General features: G+C 36.9%; 1 protein-coding gene across 1 annotated transcript in view; it reads right to left on the bottom strand.

Annotated features, from left to right (window-relative positions):
* Nucleotides 1–17,588, bottom strand: part of TES (testin LIM domain protein) — a 42,505-nt gene that overhangs the window by 3,268 nt on the left and 21,649 nt on the right. The window contains exons 2-6 of the mRNA XM_036931543.2: nt 16,990–17,075; nt 5,994–6,246; nt 4,778–5,113; nt 3,634–3,849; nt 3,083–3,241 (exon numbers count right to left, since the gene is read on the bottom strand). Of these exons, the coding sequence (XP_036787438.1) occupies nt 3,083–3,241; nt 3,634–3,849; nt 4,778–5,113; nt 5,994–6,246; nt 16,990–17,075 (1,050 nt within the window). The remainder of the gene's footprint in view (nt 1–3,082; nt 3,242–3,633; nt 3,850–4,777; nt 5,114–5,993; nt 6,247–16,989; nt 17,076–17,588) is intronic.

Raw genomic sequence — 17,588 nt, 5'->3', positions numbered from 1 at the left:
TCCTGAATACCACAAAAATGAGTGTTTTCATTACATATACACTTAAAACACATAGCTCTCCATGCAAGCAATTGCTTTCATAAATACTCATGTTTATAGCTTTGTAACTAATTTAGAATGTTATCCTTTGTACTTTTCTATAAATTAACTTCTCAATAAATTTTTCAATATTAATGTAGAAACATTTCATACTTAATTTTTATTCCCTTGCTTTTAGACCATGATCTGCCTTATCTCAGCCCTCTGATATTTGTGGGTCTTTTTACAATCTCTTAAAGCTCACATTTTCATTTGCGATTTAAAAAAGAAATAACTACTGTTAAATTATTGTAAAATTGTTTAGGTACAAAAGTAACTAATGAACACACTGAATTGTGTAGAAATTTAGGGTTTGTGGTCTTATACAACTGAGCTTTATTAAAATTTGATTGCCATTCATCCAAAAGCCTGACATATAATCCCAGGTAAAATCTATTGATCCCTACTTTTTCATAAATCTGAAAGCTTCCCAGGCCTCGCCAACACTCTGGAGATTAGAGAACCCATCAGGGAGGTGATGCATTTCACCACTTCCTGCCAGGCACTTGATTTTCTTATATTCTCAAACCTCCAATATTTCAATGAGTTCTTATTTCCTTCAATCCCTCCTACTTCTTTTATTTGTATTCACAATATCAAAGGGCTAATGGCCACTTGTTGCCATGAGCTCTCTAGTAGGAGGGTCCTGTGAAATCTGGAGATAAGAATTCTGGGGGTGCCCATTTGAGAACAGAATTCCAGAAACCATGCATAGACAAACTAAGTATATTTCCCATTATCCTCCTTCCAGGTTAATTTTTTTCCTCAGAAATGCCCTGTTGTGAATTGAGTTCTTGGCTTCAGGAACTAAAGATAATTTGTATTCTCCTTTTTTTTTCTTGAAAATAAAAAAAATCTAAATAGCCAAATGCCCTAAACTAGATAATCTTCAAAACTGTGTATCATTTAGCACATTCCATGAGGAGCTCTCTTTGCCACCGAGTAAACTTCCTCAGGCAATGGATAGATATGTTCATTTAATAGGAGGCAAAGGGCAATAATGTATCTTGTGAGAAAGTAAAACCTACCTACAAGAAATCGTGCCATGTTATAAAGCTAAGTAATTTAAAGACTCTCTTTTTAAAATCACATCTGTGGTTATTTCTCTCCATTGATTAATTACAATGTAATGGAGAGAATCTTTTAACAGCTAAATAAAACATCTTCATCTTTCTTAAAGCTTTATTTGGTAAATATTTATTGAGTGTGTACTGTGTTGCTCTAGTGTTGGAAATAAAACAGAAAACAAAGCAGACAAAAAAATGCCTGCTCTCATGCAGTTTACATGTTAGTCCTTGAGACTAAGGTCATATACCCTACAATAAAAGATACATGATAATAATCCTCCTCTGTTAAGAAACTGTTGTAACAATATTCGGAAAAATGGCTTTTAGTATTTTTTTATAATTATGTATCAAGCCACATGGTGATTCTCTGCTCCATCTTTTCCCCAAGTATAAGGAAGGTACATGTTGACCCCAAAGCAAATGAGAAATATTAGAACACAAGTCTGTCACTCACACGTTTCCTAAGGGCAGACATTGAGGTACACAAAATAAAAAGGCAACCTCTGTCCTCCAACCTAGCTGCTTACAGCCCCATGGAGGAGACAGATGAGTGCCAGCAGGTGCACACACAGGTAAGCCCATGGGAACACAAAAAGCCACTCAGCGTGGCCAGAGAGAAAGGGGTGGAGCTTAGGGTAGGGAATCAGGAAAGGTGCTCTTAGCAAGTTCAGCTGTGGTCTGGAGGATAAGCCTGAGTCTGCAGGAATGCGCAAGCACAGTTACGGAAAACAGGGACTAGGAGGGTATAGCCCACAAAGGAATCAGTGTGAGCAGAAGACAAAGTGTATAAGCTAGAAAATACAGGTAACTTATGGAAATGCACAATTTGGGTTGGATAACTAGTAGAAGCAGCTGTACAGGACAAAAAGGCTTAGTGATCAGATTTGCATCGTAGAAAGACTACCTTCCATCATCATGGAAGGTGGCTTTGAACAAGATGAAGAATGGAAGTAGGGAGACCAAGTTTGAAGTCACTACAATAATCCAAATGACAAAAATTAAGGTCTGGAGTAGTTATTACTGTGAGGATCTGATATATATTTATGAAGCAGAGTTGATAGGAAATTATTACATCTGGGGGCAATAATAAGGATTGCAAATTGGCACTGATATCAAAACTTGTTACCTTATTTCTATGATATTACACTCCTAAAACCATATAAATATGTCATTTTATTTCTTAGTTAGCTGTCTCCTTTACCTGACAGCTCAGGGGGATCTTTAGTATGTGTTTTTCTACATATAAAGAAATAAATATATATCTTTTTAATACCCCCTAAATTATAAGCTTTAGTATATATGGTCAACTTTATGCTTTATCTAAATTATTTATCTCTTGGCCATCATGCAAAAGCAACTCTGTGTAAGCAGGGTAATCTAAGAAAAACAATATACTCTCATATTAAATGCTTGAATGTATGGCTCATGCAAATAAATCTAAATATGCAGGTCAAATTTTGTGATACAAATTAATTCAAAGAGGGTTTAAGAAATAGGCACTGTACAATCTTCAGGTAACAAAAACAGCCCCAGTGGGTGGTCCATGAACAGAACAGTAATCATAAACATGAACAGAAACCATAAACAGTCCAACAGAGCTAAAGAATATGAACAGCCCCTGAAGACCTTAATTTAAATGGAATCTGATCTGTATGATGAGAATCAGTCAGTATCATTACAATTAAGGAACTTTGTTTTTAGTGGAGATTTGATCACCGAGTAGCACTTATGATCTACAGTGTAAAGCGCACAAAAAGAAACTCGAGGAGGCTCATAATCAGTGCGTGTATTGTTTTCTAATTATAGATTTTAACACCCTATGGTAGGAAATCATGTATTTTCTGCTTCTCATCTGTTAAGAGGCTTAAATAAAGGCATAAAGCCAAGTCCCAAGGCAGGCTGAGGCTGAGGCAGCCGCCCTGCGGAGTGCTCCTTACCACAGCGTGGTTCTTCACATAGCAGGGCCGGCACACGGGCTTGTCACTGACCATCACATATATTTCCCCAGCGAGGATGCTGTCACAGTCAAAGCAGCAGAAGTGTTTCAGATGCCAATTCTGGTTTTCTGCCTGTGTATACTCATTGCTAAATATCAGCTGGGAAGAGGATAAAAATAAGATAAATCATGTATTTTCTTTTTTGCTACAAATAGCAAAGCTGAAATCTTTAGAACTTAGTCCATAAATAATATCAACCTACTTTCTTGGGTTTCAGGTCTGAAAATAACCTGAAACTTGAACTTAGGTAATTATTTAATGTAGTCCACATCAATTTTTCATGTTTCTGGACAGTTTTTCATTAGTCAATGCAATTAACATAGATATTCAGAATGGCTGATATTAAAAGTTTTTTTCATTCAACCTCTTTGGAAGTAAATAAAGCAACTGATGCTTGGTTAACTCATGTTGCCCCTTGCCAAGGGTGGCCAGGTTAGGTCGGTACAGGAACCATCCTGGAGTACGCTTGCAGGCGGCCCCGGACAACATACCTCGTCACAGCCAGCACACCGGGGTTTCTCACTGTCACAGTAATGTCTGCCACAGTACAGCTTCCCATTCTTCCAGAAATAAATCATGTCGACCAGGAGTTCATGGCAGGTACTGCAGACAAAACACGCGGGGTGCCACAGTTTACTGTAGCCGGCCCTTTCGGCGTAGATGGCTGGGTCACCTTCCTTCATGCTCAGTTTGCAGCAATAGCAGGACTGAAAGGGCAACCACCCAAAATACTCTAGTCACCATAAGACCAGCATTTCTCATCAGTTTTACCAAGAATTCAGAGAAACAGCTTTCAAGAGAAATAATTTCTATTGAAATTAGTAATTTGTCCATGTAGACCATAGTGTACTTTTGTGAAATGGGATCGCCTGGCTTTCTCCAGGCTCTTCAAACCTAATTCTTGAACCTATGTGTGAAAGAGCATTGTTGCCTGAATTAAAGTCACAGATGGAAAATGGCTAATAGGAATGTTCACCTCAATTTTAAGTGATTCCTCAAAAATGATTGCCTTAGAGCTTATTAGTACTTTTTTCTTTTTTTTAAACAGGACTAAGCCTTATCGGTTGACGTGCTAACTGGACCTGTGAGAAATGCACCACACTAAGTTTAATTCTTTTTGTTTGTTCATCTATGTCACAATTTCCTTCTACTTTCAAGGCATAAAAAAAGACTTAAATTTCCCTCTCTAGGAGAGATTTTTAGAAATACAATTGACCATATATATCCACATAAACTTAAGTTTGAATTTTAGGCATGTTCTTACAAGCAGAACTGAATTAGCCTAAGCATATATAATTCTAATAAATGGGAAGAGATAAACAATTAACACCAAAATTATGTTTGGAAATAGATTCTAGATTAGTATGTTGTATCCCAACATGGCACCCACGCTAATTACTATATATACATAAAACCCACAATTATCCTTGGCAACAGATAATTAGAAAACTTGGCTTTAGACAGAGGTTTCAAACTAGATGATTCTCTGAAATAGGCCTGAAGTGAATTTTAATTCAACTTACTTCCCTTATCCATACTCTTCTGGAAACAGGATGGCTCTGAAAAAGGTTCAAAGAAAGGGCAAGAATCTGTACAATATACCAAATGGGCCAGCAGTGCGACCACTCTACTTACATACTGAGGCCTTTTGTTCTCAGTGGCTTTCTCCTCGATGGCCCCCTCAGCTGCCGTGGTACTTCTGTCCCCGCTAGGCATGTACACTCTATTGGGATCGTGGGCATCCACCTCATGGGGAAGTTTGACATCTCCAACTCCCAGAGCCTCACTCTTATATTTCTTCACAAACTGCTCCATCTCCTTCACCTCTTTGGGAGATAATTCATGGCACTTTGCAGGATCCTGGTCATGTGCAGGGAGCTGCTTTGCCAGCTGCTTCTTCCGGTACTGAGCCCCCTCCGAGCCTGCTACGGGTTGCTTCTCCTTGGGCAGCATCTGCATGTATTGCCTGGCCTGAGCCGTAAGGACACAGACCAGTGTTAACGGAGAGATGCCTTGACCATCAGACAGGCAGTATTTTTAACACACATCAGAAGCAAGTTATGTAAGAAAGAAGTCGGTTTTATCCATTAGTAACAATCTTCATTATAGTAATACCTTGAGATGTTAACACATTAAAAAAAAAGTGGACTACACAGTTCTACTTCAGTAAAAATGAACACATTTTTCTCCATGAAATTAAAACTTCTTTTTCCAGTTTGTTAAAAGATTTGGGCTGCTAATGTTTACTTTTGCTAAATATACAAAATATGATTGCAAAAGAATGCAGATTTTTTAGGAAGCATATTTAGATGTTTAGAAGGGCCTGTAGATCAGCAACACTTTCATCATATAAAGAATGGTATCATCATACGATTCATTTAAATGACTTAACTAACCTCCTTAAGAGACTTCTAAATGTCTCATCTAGTTGTAATAATAGGGGAAGGAGATTGACACAAAATTGCATTTTTTTCTGCTTTACATAGTAAAGGAAATAGTGTTGAACGTTTTTTGAGTTCTAAAAAATGAAAGTCTATTCTTCACACATTATCATCTTAAGAGAAATCTTCTCAAAAGTTATGTTACTAGATTTATATGAAAAGTCTTTCATCTAATTACTAAAATGTCAGACCATTCCCTCAAAAAGCTTAACATTTCTAGTAGTAACACAGAAAAATTCTATGAGGTATCTAATCTTACTTTTTCAAAAGACTAATAAGAGTTGAAGTCAAAGTCATGGGAATCCCAGAAAAATAACAGACTTCATGCTGACTAGGTCACTGAATGAACTCTCCTAAATATGGAGTTCAGGAACTTTAATAAAGGGACAGCCCTTCCCCTTATTATTTACCAAGGCCTGATTCTGGACAGGAGGAGCCCATTCATAGGTAACTGTATTGATGGAGATATTCTTCTTGGCTGCAACTGGGTTGGTCAGTATCATAACATTGCGTTTATACATGGGAATTCCATCTGATTTTAGCTTTGCAATCAGGGTGGTATACTTGGTGTCTTCAAAAAGTTTCCCCACTTTTCGATCCTCTTCATTGCTCAAGAGGACATCATGTTCTTCTTGGCCACACTTGCAGTTACGACATATTTTTCTATAATTTTAGAGATGAGTAGGCAATGATTAATTATATCTAATAATTATGCTCATACATTTATAGTTCATAAAATACTTTTACACATATTCTACATAATGATATGCAAAGTCAAGGCTTTTGGGAGGGGAAGGATTCCAAGTAGCTATCAATAAGCTTAAGCAAGAAAACATAAAAAAGTACATTTGCTTTCTAAGACTCTGAAAGTTAGGTTTTGATTAAAAAGTGAAGCTGAAAGGGGCATGTCTGAGAATAACCCCATTTGGTATTCCTCATTCTCTCAGATAAAAGCAATATCACTAAAAACTATCATAGCAAGAGATTTCATATTCTATAACATGATAACATTTCATTACTCGAGGTTTCTTTTAAAAGTAAGAGAGAGGGAGGTTGATATAACTTTTCTGATCAAGGACTATAATCCTAGATTTAGGTTTAGCTTTCCCCATTTCTTTTCCTTTCCCTTTTCCAATTTTTCCTTTCTCTCCCTTCCCTCCCCCTTCTATTTCTCCAAATATTTAGTGACTTACCATGTGTTCCCTTATGTATAAAGATGGACAAATGAAAGTCTCAGCTCTTCTTACAGTTGAAGGACCCCACCCCCATTTCCCAATATGAGTGCCTATGTGCCAAGCAATGTACTTGATACTAAGACATAAGGGTGAAAAAACCAGGCCCAATCTGACATTCTAGAATTTACCATCTGGTGGGCAAACATTAAACACACACAAATACACATACATAACTGCATTTGTAATAGTAGAACAAGTAGAAGGTACTTTGAGAGGATATAATTTTGACTTGGAACTGGTGAAGAGAGGACTCCATTAAGAACATTATTCCATAAGAAAGTGACATTTCGGTTAAGATGCATAAAACAGGTGTGAATTGTCTGCGTTGTGAGTGTGTGTGTGGTATGTGTGTATTTGAAAACAGATAAAGAAAGGCAAAGAAAAGCTTCCATATATTGTGGGCAGAAAGAGGATTTGTGGTGATCCTGAATGAGGAAAGAGATTGTGCCCTCAGGTCGCATGATCAGAGAAAGCAGGTATGACCAGTGAGGTCAATAAAAGGACAGTTGACCAAGTTGGAGAGGTCGACAGGTATGAGATCATGTAGGGAACTTGTAGGACATATTAGGAACTTGGCTTTCATTATAAGAGCAATCAGGAGGCACTAAAGGCTTTTAAGTAATGAAATAATATGATTGTATGTATCACTGTCAAAAATTGTAATGCCTGTCATGTAGAGAATGGACTGGGGTAGAAAGCTCCCTGTTTTCAATGGCATATGGCTCTGAGTAATGGGTTCTATTGCCACGTCATGGGTGAAATATACACCTTGGATGGTGGTTGTTGTGGTCCAGGTGAGACGTGTTACAGCTTGGACTGGAGCATTTGACAGTAGAGATAAAAAAGAAGGGAACAGATTTAAGATCTCCTTGAATGTAAAACTCATGAAACTTCATGGTTTATCTGGATGTAGTGATGATGGTGAGGGGAAGGCCCAGTTTGTAAAAAATGAACTCAGGTTTCTGGGGTGAGTTGGTAGAAGGAATGTAATTTACTGAGATAGTAAATGCAAAAGTACAACAGATCTGAGGAATGGGGCGGGGGTTGATGACAGGTCTCCAAAACTAAGCTATTAAGTTTAAAATGCCTGGGAGACAGGGTAAGGACATCAAGTACACTGTAGGAGATACACAGATCTAGTGTTAGAAACTGTAGCCTGGAAGAAAATACAAATTTGGGAGTCAGGGAATGACACATATGCGTTTGAACAGATCACTTTCACCTCCTGGGGCCAGAGAAGAGGGAAAAGGAGTCTGGCAGACTGAGCAAAAGAGAAAAGGTAACAAAGGAAAACAGAGAAGTAGAGAGACTTTGTGGTGTTAAAAACATAAGGTAGAACTAAAATTCAGGGCAACAATAGCATATATATCAGAGAACAATCTGAGAGTTCAAAAAAAAACTTTAATTGCTTTCCACTGTTCAAGAAGATACAGATTAACATTAGATGTTGTTAAGTATGCATGTTAAAATATCTAGATAGCTAAAGAAAAACATGGCATATGATTTCTAAACTAATAGAAAATGGAATAAAAACATAAAAGTGCAATTAGTTAAACAGCAGATAATAAGAAAGGAGAAAAAAGAAACTTAGGAAATTAGGACATGTAAAAAAACACAAAGTAAGATGGTTGGTATAATCCAAATAATAGTCACAATAGAGACTAGATTCTCTAGTTAAAAGACAAAGGCTTTCTGACTCAATAATTCAACAAAATCAAACTGTATGATATTTTTAAGGGACACTTAAAATTTAAGACACAGAAAGGATGAAAGTATAAGAATACAAAAAGATAAACCAGGCAAATACCAGAAAAAAATAAGTTAGATCCCTAAATTAAGATCATATTATTTGGATTTCAATGCTCTTTCCTTTAATCAGTATTAATGAGTCAGTCACTACACAGTGACAAAAGTTTAAAAACACCTCTATGACATAACAATTATAAACAATACAGCCTACTAACTTCAAATTATATAAGCAAAAGTAACAGAACCATGAGAAATAAATGGGCAAACCCATCATTATAGTGACACTAAAAAATTAGATATGAAGACTTGAATAACACAGCAAGCTTGCTCTAACAGATACATAAAAAATATCATATCCAGTGACTGGAGAACACACATTCTTTTTATGAGCTCTTGAAACATTTTGAAAAACTGAACACATAACCATGCCACAGAGCCCGTCTCAAGAAATGCCCAAGGACCAACCATCAACCACATTATCAGAAGAATACAATTATGTTAGAAATCAACAGAAAAAAGGTAACTAGAAAGTACTTTTTTAAAACAGACTGCTAAACAATTCAATGCTGAAAGAAACAATCAAAGTAAAATTTAAAACAAAAACATCTTAGGGAAAAAAGAAAACAAAACCATTACTTCTCAAAACTTGTAGAACACAACTAAAGGGATACTTAGGAGGAAATTTATAGCTTAAGTGCTCAAATTTGAAGAAAAATTAATAAGCTAAGTGTTAACTCAGGAAATTAGGAAAAATGCAGAATAAGCCTACTAAAGTACAAGGAAGGAAAACAAAGAAAATAACAGAAACTAATAAAGTGAATGTTTGCTTCTTGTTAGATGCAGAAAAAAGCATTCAATACATTTTAACATCTCTTCTGATTACATTTTCTTTAATAATTTTAGCTATAGAAGGGAACTAGACAAGATTTTAGATAGGGTTTTTTGGAATAAACCCACAAACACTCAGCATACATCACACCCAGTGCATTCATTTTAGGATCTGAAGCCAGGAAGCAAATTTGCCATCAGAAATATAACTTCTTTAATATTGTACTGTGTGCATACTAATCAGAGCTATAGGAAAAAATCAAAGAAGTAGACATTATAATGTTTGATCAGAAAGGAAGAAACTAAACTGTTGTTAATCATAGATGTTATGATTAATCATATAAAAATATATTAGCAACATAAATTTAATAAGTTTTCTGGATTAAAAATTAATATAAATAAGCTAAATATATTTTCTGGATTTAAAATAATATAAATTATTGGATTTCTTTATATCAGAAAATTAGGGGAAAAAAACAGCTAAAAACTCTTAAATGAATCTCTTTGCCAAATAACAATAATTAAATAACTATAGATTTTTGTGTTCTGTTTTCTTAAGGCCAGATATGCAAGCTGAAAATATTAGATCCGACATACAGTCTCACGATGGGATTGAGCGAGACAGAGAGTCAGAGATACCACGGGTGGGGGAGGCAGGCAACTTTCCTTGTGCACACACTGGGCAGGAATCTTTATTTGGTAAGAATTTGCTTACAAGTTTGCATATTCCAGTTCAGCTATAAAGGACTCTTACATCTGGTTATCTTGTACTCCCATCTAGTGGGAAAGAGCATATTATTCTACTACAGTATGTTCTTCACTCTTGTTCTTTAGTTAACAAAAACAATATAATTATTCATAAAACTATCACACTGCTTTGGGATCAAGTTTAAAATCATACCTTCCTAAGGGGAAAGAGGTGGGGGTGGGAATTTAGTCCTTAATATATGATGAATAGACCCTATGTGGCTGTGAACTATGGCATGCGTCCTAATAATTAGCAAAGTGACTGACTAAAGAAGGCAGTAATAATGTTATGAGGATATATGATAAAATACTGAGTTTCCTTTGGAAATGTTATTATCCAGCTCTATAGCAGTACTACATGTACACCACAAAACATGAGTTAGATTTTAGAATTTGAAAGACAAATAGTAAAAGGGTAATAAATGGAATCTGATGGTTTCTAAAGCATGAACTATGACAAGCTATAGCATGGTTAAATAAATTGTATTTACTAGGAAAGTATTATATATAAAAAGGTATATTAGTCAATGATATAAAAACTATCTCTATATTTTTTATTATTTATCTTGACTACTCTTAGAAGATTGACTTTCTGAGAAAATTTATTTTCTCTATCCACCCCTTCACCCGCCCAACAAACCTTTACTAAGCAAGTAAAATCTGGCTAAAAAATACACTAACACCAGCAGTGATGAGGCAAAAAGCAGCTAAAGAAGTCAGACTATACCGATTATTCATTTTCTAAGTTGGGAAAACCTATGATTGATTTAGGATTGTTTTAAAAATCACAAATACAAGCCTCATTTGCATCCTCACTCCAATGGGGTGACCTGCAGTTAACAGAGGATTTGGCAGAAATGTGAATCACAGAGGGTGCGATGGGTTGGTTCTTTTAGTTAGAGTTGTCTTTGCTGAAGCAGCCGGAATGACCACATCCCTTCCCAGTCCCTTACACTAGATAGAGCTCCATTTCTACAATAAGAAGGGACAGCTTCAAACCCGTAAAATGTGGGTGAGGTGCCAAGAGCTATCCATTGTGGAAATCTGCTATTTACCACTTCTCTAGTTTTTAAAAATTGTTTTAAATCTTTTTCTTGGGGTTTCAATCTACAGTGTTTTATATTTGAATCTCCCATATTTGAAATGGGAATTTTTTTTTTTAGAAATATCTTCTAAGAGCTTTAAAAGTCATTTAGGAGATATCCAATAAATTTATTAAGAGAAAAATTCTGTTAAGCAATTGGGGAGGAAAAGAATACTATCTTGTTATCCAAGACAAGGCATTAGAATGAGTAGGACATTTAGCATGTATTTAATTTCAGCCTAAAATAACTCAGATTCCATTCTTAAGAAGAACTTTTAAAAATTGGCTTCATGCTAACTAAAATACAACAAAAATGGTATTGGGTGAGCACAGTATCCATGTACTAGGGGCTATGACTATAAGGTTTGTATAGTATATTTTCTCAGATGATTCACAAATTGATGATATATATATACAGACTTAAAGAGTTTGTGTTTCCTTGATTTATTTGAGCTAGCCAGTTTGAGAGCAGTTTGTCTGGTCTATATAATTCAGTTCCCATACTTAGCACAACTGCCAAATCTCTAAATCTTCTAAACTGTCCTAGAAAGCAATTCTCCCCAAACTCCCCATAGGATGTTAATAAAAGCTATGTGAGGTTGGAGGGGGGTCGGGATCGAGGAGGAGATTCAGAATTAAGTTAGTTTAAAACAGTCTTTTTTATGACCCTTTAAAAAAGATGCGAAGGTAGACTGGGAAGCTCCAAGGTGTTGGGGGAAAAGGGGAATGTTTGTACTAAAAAGTTATTTGTACAAAGAAGTTTACCACTGGTAACACATACACATGCCAGATTAGTATCTATGATAAATCAGAACTGTGTATTAAAACTTTACAACTTCAGAGTTCTTGTGTTAAACCCAAAAGAGAGAATACGAAAATTTACCAAAGGCTTAGCCTCAGAAAAATACATAGATTTATAGCTTTAACCCAAAAGTAATCAACTAACTATCTCTCATCCCCACAAAAGAGAAATTATTTTAATATCCCTATTTGTAAAAATTACTATTTTTCCAAGACAAGTAGTAGCAACTGGAGTGCTTTGTCATGCTGCCAGCATTCATGGTGATTTAAAGGTGTGGTCATGACACTGCTACAAACCATATTTTAAAAGAGTTGGAAGCTGCCCTTTTATAACAGAGATATACATATATGGACTTAAGTGTGGGCCTCTGTTATAGAATTCAACACAACTATTAATCCATTTATGGTGGGGAATTTTTAGTTTTCGGCCGGCTCTTCACCAACCAGGAACTCTCTGAGTAGATATATGTTGTATTCACATTATACTTTTCTTGAAAAATGCAACTGTTTTATTGGAAGAATTTATCAAAAGTAAGACAAAGAATATTACTTGTATGAGAAATGACCTATAGTTCCAATGATATTACTATGTTTTCAATATGAAATAATTGGCTATGAACTCCTTGAAATGTTGGGTTTGTGTCTTACATTTCATATTCGTTCTCTCTAAATATTACTTGAAAGTGTGCCCAGAAGACAGTAGTTCTTATTTGGTAAGTATCAGGAATCCTCAAGCTTTTCCTCCAGTCTTGTAATTATTATTACCTTGGAGAAAGAGAGAGCTCAGGGCTGTGCCACTGTCTACAAAGACATCAGTGCCACAGAAGCCCCCCACTGTAGGGAAGAAGCCTGGTACAGCCCTACGTTCACTGGTCTTTAAAGTGTGGACATGGGTTCCATGTCCTGCCATGTAGAAAAGGTGGTGATAAGGAAGGTTTTGACAAGCTTTGGGCCCAAATTCCAGCTCTGCTGTCTATAAGCCATGCCTTTAGTAAGCTGTTCAACTTTCCTAAGTTTTTGACTTCTCATATGTAAAATGGGAATACTACCACTTATCTCAAAGGGTATTACAAGGATTAGGTACAGTTAGATACATAAAGTGCTGGGATAAGCAGGATTTTAAGGTGGTCCCTATTACCTGTGCCCCCTGGTGTTACTCCCAGGATTATGTTACTTTATATGGCAAAAGGGAGGTTACCCCAGTGGGCCTAATCTAAGCACATGAGCCCTGATGGCAGTGACCTTTCTCTGGCTTGGAGCAAAAGAAGTTGGAGACATCTGAGGTGCAGAAAGGATTCTAAGAACTGTTGTTGGTTTTAAAGATAGAAGTGGCCATGTGCTAAGGAATATGAGTGGCTTCTAGAAACTGAAAGCAGCCCCTGACTGACAGCCGGCAAGGAAAAAGGGACCTAAGGCCTACAACCGCAAGGAAATGAATCCGACCAGCGTCAGGAATGAACCTGGAAAGCAGATTCTCTTCCCAGAGTTTCCAGATTAGAGCCCAACTTGGCCAACCCCTGATTTTAGCCTTTTGAGACCTTAAGCAGAGAATCCAGCTAAGCCAGCCCAGACTTCTGACCTAAAGCATAAATGGATGTTGAGTTACTAAATAGGTATTGTTTCAACCTAAATCTGTAGTAATTTTTATGCAGCAATAGAAAATCATTACAAGTGCTTACTGGTATGCAATGCACAGGAAACGTTCATAAATTATATTTCTTATTAACTAATAGGCTCAGACAAGTGAACTGAACTCCCTTGGGTTTTAGTTCTTTCATCTGTAAAATGAGGTTTGGCTGGCTGAGTTATGATTTTCACTCTAAATTTCCCTAAGTCTAAGAATTCATTTGTAGCCTTTGACTACTGTTGCGACACACCTTGAACAGGTAAGTCATGCCTGTTGGGTCTCTTTCCACTCATTTTCCCAACCCATTCTGCACCCTCCTGCGCAGAGCCCTGTGCTGACCCGGAGGCTGGCCCCTAAGGATGGCAGCAGTGGGCTACTTGTCCCCAGCAACTGAAGGCACCACAGGAGAGCTGAGTGATCACTAGTGATGTCTGAGTATTTCCTGGCTTCCTGCAAATGTACTAAGTACTAAGGGGGAGAATGATTCCTTAGTTGGGAGAGTGTGGAAGCAGGTGAAAAGGGTGCTATGGACTGAATCATGCCCCCAACTTCATATGCTGAAGCCCCAATCCCTAGTGTGACTCTCTTTGGAGAAAGAGCTCTTAGGAGGTAAAGTTAAATGAGGTCACAAAGGTGGAGACCTACTCTGATAGGATTTGTGGGTGGCTTTATAAGATGAGGAAGAGAGAGGGCCCTTTCTCCATGTGCACACACAGAAAGAGGACATGTGAGGACACAGGGAGAAGGTGGCTGTCTGCCAGCCAGGAGGAGGTTCCTCACCAGAACCAACCATGCTGGTACCCTGATTGTGGACTTTTTGGGCTTCCAGATTTCAGAACTGTAACACAATACATTTCCATTGTTTAGGCTACTCAGTCTATGGTATTTTGCTATGGAAGCCTGCGCAGATTAATACAGGGAGCAAGGGAGACTTCTCAGAGGTTAGTACTTGAACTTCAAACTGAAGAATAGGAAGGACTTTTTGTTTCCTGGTGGTGAGATGTCCTTCCAGGCAAAGGAAAACATGCAACAAGACACAGCACGTATCCAAGCAGTTTCAGTAAAGGGTGCTTGGAGGGGAAATGGGAGAGGAGGCTGGAAAAGCAAGCAGAGCCAGATGTGGGGATTTAACGTCAAAGGCCAAAGACTTGCCTAAAGGATCAAGTCCTGTAGGAAATCACTGAAGGTTCTTAAGCTACTGGGAAGTACTTAACAATGGTCTTTTAAAAGACCATTGTTGTGGCTGCATGGAAGGGCCACACTGGTAAGATGTGGAGAATAATTTAGCTCTGATTTCCACAAAGTGCCCCACGATGCCCTGAGGGTTCTAGAAGTCAAGGGTCACCATGGAGGCTCCTTAACAGTCACTTAGGAGGAGGCCAAGTGGGCTGGCTCCTGAGACCTCAGGTCCACTTCAATCCCACAGCAGTCCTGTGGCCCTAGGCCAGACCTAGAATCTTTGTTATACTCAAGACAGACTGCCTAGGATATTTAACTTCAAAGACTATACTGAAAGTGGCTTATCAGGAGGTTCAAGGCATCTGCCCTCAAACTTTCTAGTGTGGTGAAGAAGTCAGGGAATAATCAATAATGCTGAGAGAGAAATGTATCTGAAATGTATCTGGACTCACGCCCAGAAGACAGAACTACTAAGTAATACCATCTGGATGGGCTGTATAAACCCAAATTAGATTGGAGGCAGTGGCAAAGCCCTAGTGTTCTGTGGCTCTTAGAAGATTCTCAGACTATACCCGGGTAGGTAAATGACTCTGTGTGGATAAAATAAAAAAGTGGTTTTCATGCCACAGAGATCTGCTATTGTCTGACATTTTTATCTGAAAATATCAGATTATAGTGATCTGCAACAGAAAAATAATAAAGGGCAAACAAGAATTACTATAACCTGCTTAGTTGAGAAGATGCTATCACTTAGGAATGAGCTTCCAAAAATCTCATTAGCGGTTTTTGGCAACTGAATAGTCAAACTAAGAGAATACTATCTTAAGATTGTAAAGATTGCCCAGCAGAGGGCAGTGTAGCTCCCTACAAAGCCCACTGTGAGCACAGACAAAATGGATACCCATTAGGACCTGAAACACTGTCATCTATGAAAACTTCTGTGTCTAGTGACTTTACCTTTCTAAAACATGACAGATACACTGCTTGACTGCTATGTCCCTTGGAAAGGTAGTACAAGGAAGAGATATTAAAGTCTTGTAATTTAAAACCTCCCTGGAAAATTTTGACTCCTTCCAAAGAAAGAAGTGCATCATCACTTCCCATAGGACTGAGGCTTCTGTTGCCTTCACTATTTAAAATAACTGTGTTTGTTTCCTAAAACTTACTAAATAAACTAGCTTTCAAAAGAGTCTAATATCCCAAATACTGTCTACATTCTCTTTTAACATTGTACACAGTGCCTACAGCCCATGAAATGTTTTATTCTAGAGTTTCCTATGGAAATACACCGTATGGAAGTGGCTCTCAGTGAGACTCACTCTTACAAGGCAGCTGCCATTCTAATAACTATAGTTGATCACTTCAGTTTTTCTCTTTTAACAATAACATGCTGATTCAAACTTTGAGCAGACTTATAAACTACTGTTAGGGTCTTGACAGCCGCTGATGAACGACATTCATGTTCCTCATCAGAATAGGTTTAAAATACTGATTTTAGATTTATATGGCATACAATTACTACTTTTAAAAAAACATGTAAATGAGATCTATACAAAATTCACATTTTTGATCCACTAACATTTGGCTTCCACATGTAGTTCCTTGATTCAAACCAAGACAATGGCAATGCATTATTTTTTTTTAACTGAAATATTTCCAAGTTTTTCAGCAGTAAATTACTAAATTAGCTGAAAATTTTGAAGAGACTTAGATTCAGATCCATTTGATGATAACTAGCACATGAATGCTCATTTCATGATATTTACTGTTTATCCCAAATATATAAATGACACATGCAAACTTACCAATTTTTAAGAAAAGAATAGTAAGTTAATACACAGTCCTGGAAGATTATCACAGACTTATTTCCCATTCAGAAAAGAGACTCAGAAAAGAGACATATTCAGTACTCTAGACTCAGAGGAAATCTGAAGGATAGCAAATAAATCAAATAATTCTAAATATACTTACTATGGTCCAATTAGCTCAAACTTAATGATAGGAAGACAGAATAGATTTTGTATTTATTTCTTACAAAAGAATATAATAGATCTACAACTTGGCAACCATGCTGGAGAACTTTGGATTTCCATGTCTGAGGAAGTGGGGCCAAAGAGAAAAAATTACTAATGTGGTTGTAGTTTTAAAACCATTACCTCCAGAAGTGTAGTTCAAACCCTTCACATTTTTCTTTGCATTTTAAACATGGGGCTCCAAATCCTTGCTCATGACCTAAGCCCATCTGTTGAAGAAAAAATAACATGAATCTATTATTACATCTTTTAAAAATCTAAATATGTCAGTAAATTGCACTTTTAATTCCACTTAGCATTCCTTTTTATATAACTTTCAAATCTTTTATGTGTATCACATTGTTTAGTCAATGATTGCACCCAGTTATGTATAAACCAACCCCAAGTACATATACAACATACTTTGTATTCTTATTGCTTTTTTTTATGAAAAGAAAAGCACTAGAACACTACATAGAAGACTACAAATAGTGCAAGTCACAAGAAGTCATGAATTTATCTCTTTGGCCACTGCAGGCCTTGTATACAATAGGTACAGGGAGCAGTCAAAGAGCCATAGCTTGAAAACCAAGCTGGGCTTCAAATCACGTATTTTACAGTAAACAAGGAATATATGAAGGATTTTAGTAATTATGATTAAAATAATATTAATTTTTTGATAAATATAATAGCAGCAAAGATATATTAAATACCAGAAATAGAGGTAAGTCCTTATCTCACCA

This window comes from Manis pentadactyla, chromosome 7, assembly GCF_030020395.1.
Source record: "Manis pentadactyla isolate mManPen7 chromosome 7, mManPen7.hap1, whole genome shotgun sequence".
Classification (NCBI taxonomy): Eukaryota; Metazoa; Chordata; class Mammalia; order Pholidota; family Manidae; genus Manis; species Manis pentadactyla.
The sequence above is the reverse complement of the archived record's forward strand: the minus strand, read 5'-3'. Positions and strand labels throughout refer to the sequence as shown.